Source organism: Chiloscyllium punctatum, chromosome 22 (genome assembly GCF_047496795.1).
Source record: "Chiloscyllium punctatum isolate Juve2018m chromosome 22, sChiPun1.3, whole genome shotgun sequence".
NCBI lineage: Eukaryota > Metazoa > Chordata > Chondrichthyes > Orectolobiformes > Hemiscylliidae > Chiloscyllium > Chiloscyllium punctatum.
This window is the reverse complement of record NC_092760.1, coordinates 49141485-49161975: the sequence shown is the minus strand read 5'-3', so window position 1 is coordinate 49161975 and position 20491 is coordinate 49141485. Positions and strand designations below refer to the sequence as shown.

Sequence of the window (20491 nt, the reverse complement as noted above, 5' to 3'; positions counted from 1 at the left end):
CCTATCACCTCCATCCCCACCCCAATTCACCTATTGTACTCTGTGCTACTTTCTCCCCACTCCCACCCCCCTCATTTATCTCTCCACCCTCCAGACTCCCTGCCTCTATTCCTGATGAAGGGCTTTTGCCTGAAACTTCGATTTTCCTGCTCCTTGAGTGCTGCCTGACTTGCTGTATTTTTCCAGCACCACTCTAATTTAGACTCTGGTTTCCAGCATCTGCAGTCCTTGTTTTTAGCTGGATGTGGAGTGTCCTGTGATTGTGTTAACAGCAATTGACTCAGACTCAACAGATTCTAAGTGTTGAGCTGTACCTCACCATATCTACATGTCAGACTGCTTATCTGGTGTCCAGTACTGGGAGTAAAATATGTTTTCCTAACTGTATATTAAGACAACATTGAATGTTGTGTCTTCAGTCACCACCATGATTTTTGATCTAGCCTTTGACTTCATCACTCTTTGTAGTAACTATTTGAGGCTGAACCTAGCTCCTCTTAATTTTGCTGTTTTGCTTGGGAACTCAACTTTGCATCAACTGCATCACCTAAGTCTGGCTGAGCCTTAGCTCAGCTTTTGCTGGAACCGTTTGAAAATGCTCCAGTGAAATGCCTTGGATGTTGTACTACCGTAATGGTAATTATACTTGAAAGTATTGAAATTAGGCTTGTATCTTTGACCAAAGGGGATTTGTGTGAAATGTGCTGCATAGTCTCCATTCCTAGTGGCCATTGGTGTACCAGCATAAATTATACTGAATTTGCACTAAATTTACAATCTCACTTGGAGCAACCACAGATTGGTGACTCTTGCAATTATAAAACTGAAATTAGCAAATGTTAAGGCATATCTTTGGGACCGAGCAGTAGAATCTTAACAAATGCTGTTTTATTTGAGATTGTGGAATAAATTTCCTCGGGAAATACCCCTCGTTGAGCACCAATTTCAGAGGGAAAGCGGAAGTTTACATTCATTTATGGGATGTGGGTGGCACTGGCTATATCAGCATTTATTGTCCATTCCTAATTGCTCAGAGGGTAGACTATTCCAGAGTTGCAGGTAATTTTCTAGTGTTCTAGTTTGCATCCCACCATGGGTGCTGGAATTTGAATGCAATAAAAATCTGGAATTAAAGGTCATGAAATCATTTTGTCAGGAAAAACATTCTAATGTCCTTTACAAAGGAAATCTACCATCCTCTACCCTACACGTGACTCCAGACCAACAGGGTTAACTCTTAATAGCCCTCTTAGAAATGGGGAATGGACAACGAATGCTGGCCTAGCCAGTGATGGCCACATGTTGTGAATAAATAAAAAGGAATACATTAGAACTGATGAAGTAACACTGTCTAAGTTTCTAAAGACAGGAGTTGCCCTTGGTTCTCATTATTTCTTCAGGCAGTGGTACCGTAGTCTCTTACACACTCTGCAGCTGTAAATGTTAATTAGAGTATCTCTGAATGACAGCAGCACAGAATCGTGTTGATAAAATTAGGTTTGGTTTTATTAATTGATGCTCATTCATGATGTTTGGTGAGAGGTGGCAATTTTACGTCATGGTCTTTACATTTTTATGACCATTTCTATAAAAAATTTAAACACCTGTTACTGAATGTACTTTCATTCACTATATTTTATTCAAAATTTTTAAGGTTTAAGACCATAAGACATAGGCGTGGAAGTAAGGCCATTTGGCCCATCGAGTTCACTCCGCCATTTAATCATGGCTGATGGGCATTTCAACTCCATTTACCCGCATTCTCCCTGTAGCCCTTAATTCCTTGTGCATTAAGACAGAGATTGATAAATTCTTGAAGACATTTAGTGTCCTGACCTCCACTGCACTCTGCGGCAATGAATTCCACAGACTCTCCACTCTGGCTGAAGAAATGTCTCCGCATTTCTGTTCTGAATCGACCCCCTCTAATTTTAAGGCTGTGCCCACTGGTCAGAGTCTCCCCGCCTAACGGAAACAATTTCTTAGCATCCACCCTTTCCAAGCCATGTATTATCTTGTAAGTTTCTATTAGATCTCCCCTTAACCTTCTAAACTCCAATGAGTGCAATCCCAGGATCCTCAGCCGTTCCTCATGTTAGACCTACCATTCCAGGGATCATCCGTATGAATCTCCGCTGGACAAGCTCCAGTGCCAGTATGTCCCTCCTGAGGTGTGGGGACCAAAACTGGACACAGTACTCCAAATGGGGCCTAACCAGAGCTTTATAAAGGCTCAGTAGCACATCGCTGCTTTTATATTCCAACCCTCTTGAGATAAATGACAACATTGCATTCGCTTTCTTAATCACAGATTCAACCTGCATGTTTACCTTTAGAGAATCCTCAGCTAGCACTCCCAGATCCCTTTGTACTTTGGCATTAGGAATTTTCTCACCGTTTAGAAAGTAGTCCATGCTTGTATTCGTTTTTCCAAAGTGCAAAACCTCACATTTGCTCACATTGAACTTCAGCCATTTCCTGGACCACTGTCCCAAACTGTCTAGATCCTTCTGTAGCCTCCCCACTTCCTCAGTACTACTTGCATGTCCACCTATCTTCGTATCATCGGCAAACTTCGCTAGAATGCCCCTAGTCCCTTCATCCAGATTATTAATATATAACGTGAACAGCTGTGACCCCAACACTGAACCCTGTGGGACACCGCTTGTCTGAAAAAGAACCTCTTATCCCAACTCTCTGCCTTCTGTCAGACAGCCAATCCTCAATCCATGCCATTAGCTCACCTCAACACCATGGGCCCTCACCTTACTCAGTACCCTCCTGTGTGGCACCTTATCAAAGGCCTTTTGGAAGTCTAGATAGACAACATCCACTGGGTTTCCCTGGTCTAACCTACTTGTCACCTCTTCAAAGAATTCTAAAAGGTTTGTCAGGCACAACCTCCCCTTACTAAATCCATGTTGACTTGTTCTAATCTGACCCTGCTCTTCCAAGAATTTAGAAACCTCCTCCTTAACGGTGGCTTCTATGATTTTACCAACAACAGAGGTTAGGCTAATTTTCCTGTAATTTTCCATCTTTTGTTTTGATCCTTTCTTGAACAATGTGGTTACAACAGCAATCTTCCAATCATCCGGGACTTTCCCTGACTCCAGTGACTTTTGAAAGATCTCAACCAACGCCTCCGCTATTTCCTCAGCCACCTCCCTCAGAACTCTAGGATGTAGCCCTCTGGGGCCAAGCGATTTGTCAATTTTAAGACCTTCTAGCTTTTCTAGCACTATTGTGCGTGTCACGGTAGCACAGTGGTTAGCACTGCTGCCTCACAGCGCCAGAGACCCGGGTTCACTTCCTGCCTCAGGCGACTGTCTGTCTGTATAGAGTTTGCACATTCTACCTGTGTCTGCGTGGGTTTCCTCCGGGTGCCCAGGTTTCCTCCCACAGTCCAAAAATGTTTAGGTTAAGTGAATTGACCATGCTAAATTGCCTGTAGTGTTAGGGGCAGGGGTAAATGTAAGGGAATGGGCTGGGTGGGTTGCGGGTCGGTGTGGACGGTCGCAGGGCCTGTTTTCACACTAATCTAAGTAATCTCTTTTGTAATGGCAACCATACTCAACTCAGCCCCCTGACTCCCTTTAATTGTTGGGATATTACTCATGTCTTCCACTGTGAAGACTGATGCAAAGTACTTAAGTTCTCCAGCTCTTCCCTTCTCTCCCATCACTAGCCTTCCAGCATCACTTTGAAGTGGCCCATGTCTACTTTTGTCTACTGTCGTTTGTTTCTTATGTATTGAAAGAAACTTTTACTATCATTTCTAATACTACTGGCTAGCCTACCTTCATATTTGATCCTCTCCTTCCTTATTTCTCTTTGTTATCCTCTGTTTTTGTAGCCTTCACAATCTTCTGATTTCCCAGTGCTCTTGGCCACTTTATAGGATCTCTTTTTTTCTTTGATTTCCTGACTTCCTTTGTCAGCCATGGCTGTCTAATCCCTCCCCGGATAATCTTTCTTTTCTTGGGGATGAACCTCTGTACTGTGTCCTCAATTATACCCACAAACTCCTGCCATTTTTGCTCTACTGTCTTCTCTGCTATGCTCTGCTTCGAGTTGATTTTCGTCAGTTCCATTCTAATGCCCTCATAATTACCTTTGTTTAGTTGTAACACCATTACATCCGATTTTGCCTTCTCTCTTTCAAACTGCAGACTGAACTCTACCCATATTATGATTGCTGTTTCCTAAGTGTTCCCTTACTTTAAGATCTTTTATAAAGCCTGGTTCATTATATAGCACTAGGTCCAAAGTAGCCTGCTCCCTTGTGGGCTCCACAACAAGCTGTTCCAAAAAGCCATCCTGTAATCATTCCAAGAATTCCCTTTCTTTGGATCCACTGGCAACATTATTTACCCAGTCCACCTGCATATTGAAGTCCCGCATGATCAGTGACCTTGCCTTTCTGACGTGCCTTTTCTATTTCCTGGTCCGTGTTGCGCCTCTAGTCCTGACCACTGTTAGGAGATCTGTACACAACTCCAATTATGGTTTTTTTGCCTTTGTGGTTCCTCAATTCCACCCACACAGACTTCACATCATCCAACTCTGTCATTCAGTGCCATAGATTTAATTTTGTTCTTAACTAGCAAGGCCACCCTGCCCCCTCTGCCCACCTCCGTCTTTTCAGTAAGTTGTAAATCCTTGGATGTTTAACTGCCAGTCCTGAACCCTCTGCAACCATGTCTCTGCGATGCAGAATATTGGTTTAATTGTTTCTGTACCTGATTTAAAGAAAATCTAAAGCTGCCATTAATAAGGTTGATCCTGCTAATGCCATTGGTTTAATCCACAGTTCCAGTCAGAGCATTGTTCTTAATGCTAATCTTTTTTGAAACAAAAGTCAAAGGCTGGCAATTTTAAAATAGCTGATCTAGCAAACTGCAAAGCTGGCAATCCACAAAGCAATGTACGACTGGAAAGTATTCCTAGATAAAGGCTTGTGGCTAAGTTTATTGTTTCAAGTGCATTGAGTAAATAAAAATACTTCGTTGGTACGTTGAATTCATGATTTTTATTGGTGATTTGAAACCATTAAGTTTGCTTTTCTACAAAAGCTGAAACCCTATGGCTTTGTGCATGTTGTGTAAAAGGAAGTGGTTACAGTGAGTGTAGTGAGATGTGAAATTGTGACCTTTTTAACTTCAACAACCAAACAGTTTAAAATTGCAGAAGCGTTTTGCTGTGATCAACGTAAACTTTTACAAAAATACCTTCAATCAGATATGTTCTATAAACAATTTCAAACAAGCATGCTGTTTTGGAAAATGTAGGGGGTGATGGATTCTCGGGGGAATGTAGCCTGAACAGCCAAGTTTCTGATATTGAGCCTGGCTTTAATGCAATGAGGGGTACGTCGGGTTCCAAGACATCAATTGTGTTAGGGGACTGTCTAGTCTGAGGTACAGACAGACGTTTCTGTAGCCATCAGCAAAAAATCAGAATGGTGTATTGCTTCCCTGGTGCCAGGATCAAGGATGTCTGAGGGTGCAGAATGTTCTCACGGGGGAGGGGCCAGCAAGGGGTCATTGTCCACAGTGGAACCAACGATATAAAAAGGGAAAAGGTTGAGATTCTGAAGGGAGATTAGATTTAGGCAGGAATTTAAATAGGAGGTCCTCAAGGGTAGTAAAGTCTGGATTTACTCCGTGCTACGAGCTAGTGAGGACAGGACTAGGAGGAGAGAGATGAATGCATGGCTGAGGACCTAGTGCATGGGAGAAGGATTCACATTTTTGGACCATTGGAATCTGTTTTGGGGTAGAAGTGACCTATACAAGGATGGTTTGCGAACTTAATTGGAAGGGGACTAACATACTGGCAGGGAGATATGCTAGAGCTGCTCGGGAGGATTTAAACTAGTAAGGGGGGGATGGGGGCGCGGTGGGACCCAGGGCGATAGTAAGTAGAGATCAATCGGAGACTGGTACAGTTGAGAACAGAAGCGAGTTAAACAGTCAAGGCAAGCAGGGACAAAGTAGGAATAATAAATTAAACTGCATTTATTTCCATGCAAGAGGCCTAACAGGGAAGGCAGATGAACTCTGGGCATGGTTAGGAGCATGGGACTGGGATGTCATAGCAGTTACAGAAATATGGCTCAAGGAGGGCAGGACTGGCAGCTTAATGTTCCAGGATACAAAGGTTATAGGAAGGATATAAAGGGAGGCAAGAGAAGAGGGGGGAGAGGTATTTTTGATAAGGGAGAGCATTACAGCTGTGCTGAGGGAGGATATTCCCAAACTAAATCTGGGGAAGTTATTTGGGTGGAGCTGAGAAATAAGAAAGGGCTGATCACCTTATTGGGATTGTATTATAGATCCCCTAATAGTCAGGGAAATTGAGAAACAAACTTGTCAGGAGGTCTCTTCTATCTTTAAGAATAACAGGGTGGGTATGGTGGCGGATATTAACCTTCCAAACGTAGACTGGGACTGCCATAGTGTTAAGGGTTTAGATGGAGAGGAATTTAAGTGTGTACAAGAACATTCAGTATGTGGATGTACCTACTAGAGAAGGTGCAAAACTTGACCTACTCTTGGGAAATAAGGCAAGGCAGGTGACTGAGGTGTCAGTGGGGGAGCACTTTGGGGCCAGCAACCATAATTCTATTCATTTTAAAATAGTGGTGGAAAAGGATAGACCAGATCTAAAAGTTGAAGTTCGAAATTGGAGAAAGGCCAATTTTGACTGTATTGGGCAAGAACTTTCAAAAGCTGACTTCGCAGGTAAAGGGACGGCTGGAAAATGGGAAGCCTTCAGAAATGAGAACTAGAATCCAGAGAAAGTATATTCCTTTCAGGGTGAAAGGGAAAGCTGGTAGGTATAGGGAATGCTGGATGACTAAAGAAATTGAGTTTGGTGAAGAAAAAAGAATCATATGTCAGTTATAGACAGGATAGATCGAGTGAATCCTCAGAGTATAAAGGAAGTAGGAGCATACTTAAGGAAATCAGGAGGGCAAAAAGGGAACATGAGAGATTTGGCAAATGGAGGAGAATCCAAAGTGCTTTTACAAATACATTAAGGACAAAAGGACAACTAAGAAGAGAATAGAACCCCTCAAAGATCCGATGTGGAGCTTCAGAAAATGGGGGCTGTGGTAGATACTAAATGAGTATTTTGCATCAGTATTTACTGTGGAAAAGGATATGGAAGATATAGACTGTAGTGAAATAGATGGTGACCCCTTGTAACATATCTGTATTACGGAGGAGGAAGTGCTGGATGTCTTGAAACGCATAAAGGTGGATAAATCCCCAGGACCTGATCAGGTGTACCCCAGAACTCTCTGGGAAGCTAGAGAAGTGATTGGGCCTCCTGCTGAGATATTTGTATCATTGATAGTCACAGGTGAGGTGCCGGAAGACTGGAGGTTGGCAAACGTGGTGCCACTGTTTAAGAAGGGCAGTAAGGACAAGCCAGGGAACTATAGACCGGAGAGCCTGACCTCAGTGGTGGGCAAGTTGTTGGAGGGAATCCTGAGGGACAGGATGTACATGTATTTGGAAAGGCAAGGTCTGATTCGGGATAGTCAACATGGTTTTGTGCGTGGGAAATCATGTCTCTCAAACTTGATTGAGCTTTTTGAAGAATTAACAAAGGATTGAGGGCAGAGCGGTAGATATGATCTATATGGCCTTCAGGTAAGGCATTCAAGTTTCCCCATGGGAGACTGGTTAGATCTCAAGGAATACAGGGAGAACTAGCCATTTGGATACAGAACTGGTTCAAAGGTAGAAGACAGAGGGTGGTGGTGGAGGGTTGATTTTCAGTCTGGAGGCCTGTGACCAGTGGAGTGCCACAAGGATTGGTGGTGGGCCCTCTGCTTTGTCATTTATATAAATGATTTGGAGCACAAGCAGTACAGTTAGTAAGTTTTCAGATGACACCAAAGTTGGAGGTGTAGTGGACAGCGAAGGTTACTTCAGATTACAACAGGATCTTGACCAATGGGCTGAGAGGTGGCGGATGGAGTTTAATTCAGATAAATGCAAGGTGCTGCATTTTGGGAAAGCAAGTCTTAGCAGGACTTATACACTTAATGGTAAGGTCCGAAGGATTGTTTTTGAACAAAGAGACCTTGGAGTGCGGGTTCATAGCTCATTAAAAGTGGAGTCGCAGGTAGATAGGATAGTGAAGGAGGAGTCTGGTATGCTTTCCTTTATTGGTCAGAGTATTGAGTACAGGAGTTGGGAGATCATGTTGCGGCTGTGCAGGACATTGGTTAGGGCACTGCTGGAGTATTGTGTGCAGTTCTTGTCTCCTTCCTATTGGAAAGATGTTATGAAACTTGAAAGGGTTCAGAAAAGATTTAAAAGGATGTTGCCAGGGTTGGAAGATTTGAGCTACAGGGAGAGGCTGAACAGGCTTGGGGCTGTTTTACCTGGAGCGTCAGAGGCTGAGGGGTTTACAAAATCATGAGGGGCATGAATAGGATAAATAGACAGTCTTTTCCCTGTGGTGGGGGAGCCAGAACTAGAGGGCATAGGTTTAGGGTGAGGGGGAAAAGATATGAGACCTAAAGGGACAACATTTTCATGCTGAGGGTGGTACGTGTATGGAATGAGCTGCCAGAGGAAGTGGTGGAGGCTGGTACAATTGCAACATTTAAAAGGCATTTGGATGGGTATATGAATAGGAAGGGTTTGGAGGGATATGGGCCAGGTGCTGGCAGGTGGGACTAGATTGGGTTATCATATTTGGTCGGCATGGACACGTTGGACCAAAGGGTCTGTTTCCATGCTTTACATCTGACTCTAAATGTGCTTTCTTGAAATCTGGAGTCAAATCTGCTAAGTTTTGTATTTGACACTTGATAATTTTGAAGTGTATTGTAATTAAGCATTTGAAACCAGTAATTTACTCTAGTACTTATCCTAAATGTTAAATTAAAAGTAGAATCAATAGCAAATTGTTACAAGATATTTGCATCAGAAAATAAGGCTCATGCTCATTCAGACTGCTGAACCTCTGTAAACCTGAAACTGACAGATTTCTGTCCGTTGTTGGAAGGTTTGAAATTGTCGTCCTTGACTCTTGTAACTCTGTTCCCTAGTTCCAATCCGATTCACAACCTCAGCATTCTATTTGACTCTGATCTGAACTTCTGGCCCCGATGTTCTGTTAATCACAAGCACTGCACACTTCCACCTTTTTAATATCGTCTATCACTGCTGCGCCAGTGCTCACCTAAGGCGGCATGGTGGCTCAGTGGTTAGCACTGCTGCCTCACAGCGCCAGGGACCTGTGTTCAATTCCAGCCTTGGGCAACTGTGTGGAGTTTGCATATTCTCCCTGTTTGCGTGGTTTCCGCTGGGTGCTCCGGTTTACACACTCAATCCAAAAGGTGTGTAGGCCAGGTGAATTGGCCATGTTAAATTGTCCAATAGCATTAGGTGCATTCGTCAGGGTTGGGGAATGGGTGGGGATGGGTTGTTCTTCCGGAGGGTCAGTGTGGGCATGTTGGGTTGAAGGGCCTGTTTCCACGTTGTAGGTAATGTAATGCTGAAAACCTTGTGCACTACAGAGCATTATTTGGCAGTCAGAAGATGCAATGAACTCGTCTCAATTTCTTCAAATACAAGCAGCATGCAAATGTTGTCTCACCTTCCTGTGACATTCAGCTCATGTTTTTGATTAGTAAGGGGATCAAAGATCATGTGGAGAAAGTGAGATAATGGGATGGAGAAACATCAGCCAGGATTGGTAAAGCAGCTTCGATGAGGGGAATATCCTAATTTTGCTCCTGTATCGTGTGCACAATCCTCAATGTGCTGTCATATGGTTGCATACTTCAGAGGGCTAGGTTCAAGTGAGTGAGGTCACCTCTTCAGTACAAGGTGTCTCACAACTGGAGGCAGCAAGTGGTAAGTGTCATAATGTTAAATCATCTCCCTTCTGCAACAGTGGACAGCAGGCTGGGGGATGTTGCTGTCTTCACCAGGGAATGATTGATTTCTGCTGGAATTGTGTGCATGGTATAAAATAGCCACAAAAGCCATTTTGTGAAATGATGGCTATCTTGATCAGACCATTGAACCAGCGTTGATGTAATGGTGGAGTGTGGGAATCTGCTGGATTGAGGTTACAGATTTATGCAGGAGTATAATTCTGATAATGAAGCACAGTACCTCATGAATGCCCAGTCTTCTGCTAGATCTGTTTGAAGCCAGTTTCATTTAATACAGTACCACACAACATGATGGTGTTCTTTGTATGAAGCTAGGACTTCATGAAAACAGCACAATCCTCATTCTTACTGATGCTGTCATGGGCAGGCATTTGTGTAACAGAAATTGGTGAGGATATAGCCAGGTCTGCTTTTCCCTGTTGGTTCACTGCCTGCCACAGACCTAGTCTAGCAGTTATGACCTTTTTACAATTAACCATTTTGGTCAGGAATGGTACTGCTGAGCCACTTTAGGTGATGAACGTTTCAGTGCAGCTGCCAAAGTATAGTGTTACCCTTGCCACTCAGTGCTTCCTCCAAATGCCATTCACGATAGTGGAGTACTCCACTTCGCATACTAGTGTGTTCTTCCTCCATTGTATTTTGAGTCTAGGAGCCCTAATTCTGCTAGAAGTAGCTGTACTATTTCACTGGAGGTAGACTTGGCACCCAAAAACTACAACTAATTTCCTGCCTCAATAAGGACTATTCATCCTGTTGTAGTCAACTTTATCCAGGGAGAATTGTAATTGTCCCATAATTATCAGCATACCTCTTGCATGTATCCAAGATAAATTCTGTGGTTTTGTTAATTGAGTCAGGGATTCTGGATGCATTACATTTTTCACTGCATTCTATTTAAAGTAAGGTCCTGATGGTCTCTTTTCTGAAAGAAACATTTGTGATAACAGAAGGATTACACTGCTAGTAAAATTTATGGTCTGAATCACCATTACTTTGTTTGAAGTTGGAAGTGCACTTTCAGCTTGTGGGAAAGTGTAAATTGGGTTAATAAAATGGAGTACTGTCTTGTATTTCCCTATCTTGTTAAATTCACTAACCCTTCTAGGACAGTAGGCTTGTGTTTTAAGAGCAGATTGATTTAAATAATTGAGACAACAGTCCCACTCTTGTGATGTCTTGTTATCAATTTGTAGTAATCTTTGCAGTGAGCAATTAATATGCAATATAAGTGATCTTACTTTTCTGCAGTAAGAGACTGATCTGTTCTGTGGTTGAGCTGATTGAGTTGGGGATCCAGAACGTGCTGCATTTTGCGCTGAATTGTAATCCATAGTATATTGTCCACTATTAAATATGTTTTACTGTTAGTCTGGTTTCTGAAAGAAGTATTGTGGTAATTTAGGATTATAATGCCAGGCATTCTGCTATAAGGTGCATTTCATACCACAAATTGCTATAACACAATAGACGAATTGGGGACACTGTTTCTATAGTGTGAAGTTTTCAAGCATGTATTGATGATCAAGTGATTCTAGCCCCATACATGATTTTCTTAACATGGAATTGAAGAGAATGGAACTACAACATGTTATAGCAGAACTGACTGTGGTTGAACAGAATTCTAAGCTCATGGATTTTACGATCATCAATTGTTGTTTCAATATCTGTCTTTTCATTATGTTGACATTGGAAATTCAGACTGCACAAAAACCCTTCAAACGTGAAATATGCATATTTTACATGTTAGTGCCATTCCTGTCATAAATTAGCTTCCTGCAAGAATGTTGAGATAAAACTGCAAAAGACCTCCATTAATTTTCTTAAGCCAGCTTTGATCAAAACTTGTCTAGCCATGGATTACACTGAAAAATGCATGCCTTTATTAGAAACTGACAAGGTCTGAATTGTTATGATAGATTTGGACTGACAGTTATAAAACTGGATCAATTGTAATGCTTTTTGCACTAAAATTGCTGGAATTATGCCTAAAGTTTAATTAGATCAAACCCAATGTGCTCACTGTTTTAATTGTATTTTTCAATAAGGGCATATTCAAACCTTGGCAGCAGATGTTGGAATTCAGAAATATCTGTAGAATGTGTCCATACTATATACTGTAACTTGAAACTGAATCATGTGTTATGACTGGGATTAAAAACTGGAATTATTTAAATTAAAAATGAGTTTAAAGCTTCAGGATACAGTGGAGCAGTTCAGGTCCAATTTGCTTGTGCAAAGCTGGGAAACGAATAGTGTTTGCTTGGAATTTCATTTAGTCTGCTCCATTGAACCATAGTGGAAAAAGTGTGGGTAGACCACATGCAAAGAGGTAAGCATAGTTCAATGGATTTTTAAAAATGTGGAATGCTGAAAATTATTGGAAAAGAATTAATGTTTTTGTTGGTGATATTTATTTAATCATTCAACAGTTGTTAGTAATACAATTCCCAATTTTAACCTTTTGAGTTGTTTTCAATAATGTCATTGCGTACACAAGATTTTTAGCACGTAATTTGGATTAGACTTTCAGAACGTGGCATTGTGCCATTTCATTTGCATGGCTCCAGGCATTCCCTGCTGTGCCTTTATTGTTAGGACACTTTCTCTAGATACACAAATGTGTCTCAATGACTGAGATTGCAAAGTCAATAATGGACATTGCCTGCAATGTTTTCTTTCACCATATTCTACAAAGTTAATGCTTGCTGAAAATGGAAATTAGGTTGCACACTTTAAAATTGTCACTGAGTTTGAGATTAGATGAAATGGAATCTATTTGTCTATTATACTGCATTGAATTTTTAAATAATTGGTGCAGATTTTGTGTTCCACTTACCAGATGATTGAGAACTTGAGGTATCTTGGAGGGTCTTGACAAGATAGATGTCAAGAGGATTTTTCCTCTTTAAAAGAATCTATAGCTGTTTTGGATATCAGTCATCCATTTAAAATGGATTTTTGTTTTGATTGCATGAGTCTTTGGAACTCTTGGAAAAGATAGTAGAAGCAGAGCCAAATATTTTTAAGGCACAGGTAGATTGTTGCTAAGCAAAGAGTTGAAAGGTCAAAAGGGATGAATCAGAATGTGGATTTGAGGTTACATTTTTTAAACCTGCCACAGATGTCCTGCATTTAGTTTCAGAGCAGTTGTATCAACTGTTGCTGAAGTTTTGCAAGACAAGAATCCCTTTGTTCAAAACTGCAGACTCTGCGTTGCTGCTGCCATTAGCTATCAACCTAATAGAGTGCTAGTTTTGGCATTCCATTTCTCATGCTAACAGCTATAATATATGGAAATGGAAAAGTTAAGACAAATGTTAGCTTTTAAGTATCTGATGGGTAGGAAGCAGCAATTCAGATGCTAGCACATTAGCTAGCTACCTCAGAAAAACAAGGTGACAGTGATGTTGCTTTCTGGAACCTGCTTTGAAAGACAGGATCTAAAACATGGGTAGTTCTGTACTTGCCTGTGAAAGTTATTACATGTTTGCACCTCCTATTACACTGGATCCTTAGTGAGTGAGTAGTCAGACTTCAGGCCACCACCATGGAGTCAGTAGGAAAAACATTTTGCTGGAAACTTTTATGCCATTGCAAGTAACTCTTTTTTTTTTCCTTTAAGTCTGTATTGCACAGAGGGCAGTTAACAGTCAAATTGCTGTGGCTTTGGTGTCATGTAGGCCAGACTAGCAAGGACAATAAAAATCCCTTTCCTAGAAATACATTGGTGAATCAGATGGGTTTTTACAACAGTGGACAAATTAGCTAGCCATTAGGTTAGTCTTTTATTGTAGATTTCCTTTGAATCCTAGATTCCACCTGCTGTGGTGTGATTTGAACCCAAGCCCCCATTAGCCTGTTGATCTGGATGACTACTTAGTACAGTGACATTACTGTGCCATCATCTCCAAGCGTGATTTAGTATAGGAGTCCTTAAGTTGGTTTGCCTTTATCCATCTCCCTGTTGAGAACTGTTATCTTAGAACACAATATAAGATGGCTGCTATCCCATGTTGCTTTCTGTCTCCATGTTAGGTGATAGACCTAACATGGAGACCTAACAAAAATTAATTTAACTGTCTCAGCCATTAATTTGGATGATCTTATTATCAGGTTATGGTGTGGTGGAAGTTATTCCTATCTCCAAGGCAACCGTTATCAAGGAGTTTGTTTACCTATAGAATTATTGATTTGATTTTTATAAAGGTCACTTGTAATTTATTCCTGTGATAAATAGTTTCCACACTGCTCAATCCACAAGATTAGTTACATGACTTATGGGAGCTATTTTTTAGGGTTCTGTCCATTCCAGAGATGGAATAGCTGCTTTTACAAAATGTACATAACATGTCACCGTTGTGACAAAACCTGTAAAAACTGTTTAAAGTTTATTTTTTTCCTTGTGTTGCTATCCTTGTATGCTTGGGAATCACACATCAGACACAACTGCAGCTGTTCAAAGTAAATTACTTTGCCTAGGGTTAGCTGTGATTCATTTGTTAGCACATTCCTCTAAATCACCCAAATTCAAATCCCACTTCAGGTTCGGGCACACAATTCAAGGCTGACAGTCCAGCACAATACTGTGAGACCACTTGCACTAATGGTGTTGGCTTTTGGAAGAAATATTAAACTTAAATATTTTTCTCTCTCCTGCTTGGGTATGTAAAGATTCCCTTTGCAGAATGCTCTTATGGGAAGAGGTGACAGTGGTAATGTCTCTGGCTTAGTAATCCAGAAACATGGGCTAATGTTCTGGCGGTAGGATTCAAATTCCACCATGACACAAGATGCAATTTCAATCTAATAATAAAAAGTCTGGAACAAGAAGCCATGTAGTGGTGACCATGTAACTGCTCTTGATTTGTTATTAAAAACCCATTAGTCAAGATTTGTATCTTTAGGGCAATACACCTGCCATCCTTACTTGTACTGAGCATACATGTGACTCCAGGCTCATGGCAATGAAGATGATTCATAGCTGCCCTCTGAACCAGCTTAGTTATCCACTCTGTTCAAGGGCAGTTAAGGGTGGACAATAAATACTGGCTGTGCCAGAAACACCCACGTCTCGAACAAATTGTTTTAAAAGTAGAGCAGGGGAGGTAGCCCCCATGTCTTGGCCAATATTTATAGCTCAATAAATATCACAAAAGCAGACTTCTGGTTATAATCACATTGCTATTTGAGTTCCTTATCACAGTGGGTTTAATCAACTTGTAATATTTTGAAGTGCCCAGTAGTCAAGCAAAGTGCTGTGTAAATGTAAGTCATTCTTTAAGACCATGCAGCATATCAAAACCGTGGGAATTCAGCCAGAAGCTACATTCATGGACGCTCGCTCCTTAAATGAAGGAATTGCCTTTAAGATCTGCAATACGATCAATTCCTGTAAACATGGTTCTCTTTAAGTGAGGGTACAGTTAAAGTTGAATCAATTCTGTAATGTCCTGAAAGCTGTGAATCAATACCAAATGTCATTTTGACCCATTTGAAAGTTGTTCATTGGTTCAGTGTTTGTGTGTATCCATGTAAATTGATATTTTAACATTCTTTGGCAGTAGGCATTTGTGCCTTGCTACTTTAAATATTTGTCTGGAAGTAGATGAATCATTGGTACTTGTACAGGTTGTTCTGCTATAATGCATGTTTCATCATTGAAAATTCGCTCTAATGTGACTGATGATTTGGGGACAGTTTCTAAAGTAAAGCTTGTATTAGCTGTAATGCAATTACATTGTTAGCACTTTAAAATAAATTTTTCTATAACATAATGTTGCACATGAACGCAACCGTCTCATTATAGCAGAGCTACCTGTATCAAACAGCTGTGTATTGATGCTACAGATCCAGAAATTTTGTACAAAGCTCCAGATGGATAGTTTAGCACAAGTTGTTAGAATTTAAATACCTGCTTAATGCTTCTGAGCTTTGTGGGAATTTTTTTCTTTATTCACTTGTGGGATGTGTGCATGGCTGGTTAGTTAGCGTTTATTACCTATAAGTTGCCCTTGAGAAGCTGGTGGTGTTTTGCTGCCTTGAACTGCTGTAGTCAGTGTCCTAGACTTGTCCCACAATGCCGATAGGGAGCTTTGACTCAGTGACCATGAAGGAATGGCCATATATTTCCAAGTCAGGATGGTGTGGGGCTTGGAGGGAAACTTGCAGGTGTGCTTTTCGCATGCATCATCTCCCATTGCTCTTGTAGAGTGTTTATGATGTGAGTTTAGATGATTTTCTGGGCAATGGTTACCCTTCGGATGTTGGTAGTAATGGTAGCATTATTGAATGCCAAGAATCGTTACCTTTAATTGGAGATGGTCATTGCCTGGCATTTGTGTAACGTGAATTTTACTTGCCAGTTGTCAGCCCAAGTTTGGATATTGTCTAGATGTCCATGCATTTGAGCATGGACTGCTTCAGCACCTGAGGAATTGAGAATAGTGCTGAACTTTGTGCAATCACCAGTGAACATCCCCATTTCTGACCTTTTGACGGAGGGCAGATCATTGAAGCTGCTTTTGTGTCCATGTCGCACTGATATTACAAACATTAGTGACTCCAAAATAAAAATGCCTTTCATACCAGCTTAGTTTATGCTGTTAACTGTGCTAAACTAAGGAAGTAATCATCTTGAAGAAAACTGTCAAGGATCTACCAGAAGAATTAGTTTGTTTGTAAATGAGTGGTATAATGGTGGATTGAAAAGGAATTTTGCTAAATTTGCACCCATTTTGCAGCAGTAGAGGGGTTTAAGTGGTATTATCGATAGACTGTTAATCCAGGGGACCCAGGAAATATTCTGGAGACCTGGGTTCGAATCCCACCATGGCAGATGTTGGAATTTGAATTCAATCAAAATCTAGAATAAAGAATCTAATGATAACCATGAATCCATTGTCAGAAAAACCCATCTAGTTCACTAACTTCCTTCAGGGAAGTAAACTGCCATCCTTAGCTGGTTAGACCTACAGCAATGTGGTTATCTATTGCCCTGTGGGCAATAAATGCTGGTCTAGCCAGCGATGCATTCATCCTGTGAATGAATTTTTAGAACTCTAGGAAATTACCAGTAGTGCAGTTCTAAATGTAGCTTCATAAATTACAATTTTTTTAAATTTAGAATTGTATCTGATATCTACCTAAGTATCTACAGCTTGAATAGAAACTGCTGTTGGATTTATTTGGGTGGTAAGGAAGCAAGTGGTGGCCCCGCCATCATACTGAAGTGCCACTATTGAGCTCCTTTGGTAAATCGGTACCCAATTACCCCTCATGGAAGGGTTCTCTCCAAGATATTCCATGCTTGAGTGAGAAAGCTGGGATCAAGGTGGGGGGGGAGATTCAGTAGGGCTAGGGCAGGGAGGAAACTGAGGGGCCATCCCCCCCACTCTTAAACCTTCTTTCAACCACCACACAAGCTTTCCCTCAAGCCCCAACCACAGCTGTTAGCAGCCACCATCTCTTTGACACTGCTGAGCACAGAGATTGACAGCTGTCAGCAAGCAACAGACACAAGTGCAGCATTTGCTTGAGTGGGCCCTCCAAAACCAGGGTACAGGAAGCTTTCAACATCTCTGCAGTTGTATTTAGTTAATCTAGATCTTTGTGACTATAGGGAAGTTCTCAAGTAACCTGTAGTAAGATGCAAGCCAAGTCTAAGGTTTCAGTCGCCAAAGTAAGGGTGGAATGGTAGCTGAATGGTTAGCATTGCCTCAGAACCGGGGACCTGGCTTCGACTCAACCCTCGCTTGACTATGCAGACGACACAGATGCATTCTCCGTGTCTGCATGCGTTTCCTCCAGGTGCTCTGGTTTCCTCCCACGGTTCAAATATGTCCAAGTTAAGTGAATCAGACATGGCAAGTGTTTGGAGGTAGGCTGTTTCCAAAGATCGGTGCAGCCTTAATGGGCCGAATGACCTTTATCTGCACTGTAGAGATTCTGATTACTTGTGCGATACTATCAACGAGCGAAGCCAAATTTTCAATCTCCAGCAGCAACTGAGTCTGAGGACCTGTTTGCTAACTTACTGGCTCAAGTCTGACATATCATTAATATGGTTGAAGTGGGTCAAAATTCAAATTCACAAGAGTCCAGTTTCTCCTCGAAGGATGTACCTCATTCAGAAAACTGAATGATATCAGTAATGATATCTCTGTGATGCAAGGCAAGCTATTCTTGAGTTTAGGATAAGTGTTTGAGTTAGTTATACCCTATAATTTCAATCCATGCTTTAATCAGCTTGTGGAGCATAAATATTCCATTTTTTTTTGGTGTGAATAGAAAATATAGTTAAGTTCAAAATATTTTTAAAAAGATTTTTTAAAGATTTCAAAATACCTGATACATAATATAAATTAATAGATGTAACTTTTGAAATAGTAATTTGAATTAAGCAGTATCCGGTTGCTTCTTCACATAGGGAGCAGATGCCATGGTATTGGAAAGTGTTATGTTTGCTATCTTGGCAGAGCGATCACTTGGTCCGAAGCTATATGGAATCTTTCCTCAGGGTCGTTTGGAACAGTTCATTGCAGTAAGTCTCATTATTTCTGGTATTGTGAATCATTGACTTAGGCTCCATAGCGTTGAGTTTCCACTGGACTCTACTGTTTGTGGAAAATGAAGGACGTGGGAAAAAATTATTTTGACAAAGTGCCATTCCTTTTGTGCTCTTAATGCTGCAAATAATAGCTCTGTCTTGGTTAAGATCTGTTCCAATAGAGCAACCTTAATTGAACACTTCTATTTTGTAAATAGTTACTACACTTGAATTTTACTGATGATAACATCAATCTGCACAAAAGACAAAATCCCCTCCCATTCTCAAAGTATCAAGTCTTCGTCCCAAGCCACTGAGCAGTACAATCAAGAATATAAAATGTATATCCCAAAATATATCGTGCAAAGCACTATTTAACAGCTTTGTGAAACTTTTTTTAAAAAATTGTAATTAGGCAACTATTTTCTATATCTAGAGTCATAGACGTACAGCACAGAAACAGACCCTAAGAGGGGAAAGATATGAGACCTAAGTCAATTTTTTCAGAGGGTGGTACGTGTATGGAATGAGCTGCCAGAGGATGTGGTGGAGGCTGGTACAATTGCAACATTTAAGAGGCATCTGGATGGGTATGAATAGGAAGGGTTTGGAGGCATATGGACCAGGTGCTGGCAGGTGGGACTAGATTGGGATGGGATATCTGATTGGCATCGACGGGTAGGACTGAAGGGTCTGTTTCCATGCTGTACATCTCTGACTCTATGACTATGACCCTTCGGTCCAACTTGTCCATGCTGGCCAGATATCCCAACCCAATCTAGTCCCACCTGACAGCACCTGGCCCATATCTCTCCAAACCCTTCCTATTCATATACCCATTTCGCACACTCACCACCCTCTGCATGAAAAAGTTGCCCCTTAGGGGTGTCTCTTTTTAAAAAATGTCTTTCCCCTCAATCTAAACCTATGTCCACTAGTTCAGGATTCCCCCACTCAGCGTAAAAGACTTTGCATATTTATCCTTTTCATGCCCCTTATGATTTTATGAACCTCGAAGGTCACCCCTCAGCCTCCGACACTCCAGGAAAAACAGCCCCAGCCTGTTCAGCCTCTCCCTTTCGCGCAAATCCTCCAACCATAACAACATCCTTAAATCTTTTCTGAACCTTTTCAAGTTTCACAACATCCTTCTGATAGGAAGGAGACCAGAATTGCACGCAATATTCCAAAAGTGACCTAACCAATGTCCTATACAGGTGCAACATGACCTCCCAACTCTTGTACTCAATGCTCTGACCAATAAAGGAAAGCATACCAAATGCCACCTTCATTATTCTATCCTGTGCCTCTACTTTCAAGGAACAATGAATCTGTACTTGAAGGTCTCTTTGTTCAGCAACACTCCCTCGGAGCTTACCATTCAGTGTATAAGATTTGCTTTCCCAAAATGCAGCACCTCTCATTTATCTGAATTAAACTCCATCTGCCACTTCTCAACCCACTGGCCCATCTGATCAAGATTCTGTTGTAATCTGAGAACTTTCTTCACCATCCACTACACCCCCAATTTTGGTGTCATCTGCAAACTTACTAACTGTACCTCTTGTGTTCACATCCAAATCATTTATATAAATAATGAAAACTAGTGGGCCTAACACCGATCCTTATGGCACTCCACTGGTCACAGACCTTTAGTCTGAAAAACAACCCTCCACCACCACCACCTTCTGTCTTCGACCTTTGGGCTAGTTCTCCCTGTATTCCATGAGATCTAACCTTGCTAACCAGTCTCCCATAGGGAACCTTTCCGAACACCATACTGAAGTCCATATAAATTGTATCTACTGCTCTGCCATCATCGATCCTCTTGGTTATTCTTCAAAAGCCTCAATCAAGTTTGTGAGACATGATTTCCCACTCTCAAAGCCATGTTGACTATGCCTAATCAGTCCTTGCCTTTCCAAATACATGTACATCCTGTCCCTCAGGATTCCGTCCAACAACCTGCCCACCACCAACATCAGGCTCACTGGTCTGTCGCTCCCTGGCTT

The 20491-nt window shown here is 41.4% G+C and overlaps 1 protein-coding gene across 1 annotated transcript in view; it reads left to right on the top strand.

Annotated features, from left to right (window-relative positions):
• Positions 1–20491, top strand: part of chka (choline kinase alpha) — a 62401-nt gene that overhangs the window by 23979 nt on the left and 17931 nt on the right. The window contains exon 4 of the mRNA XM_072592249.1: positions 18360–18473. Coding sequence (XP_072448350.1) covers positions 18360–18473 — 114 coding nt within the window. The remainder of the gene's footprint in view (positions 1–18359; positions 18474–20491) is intronic.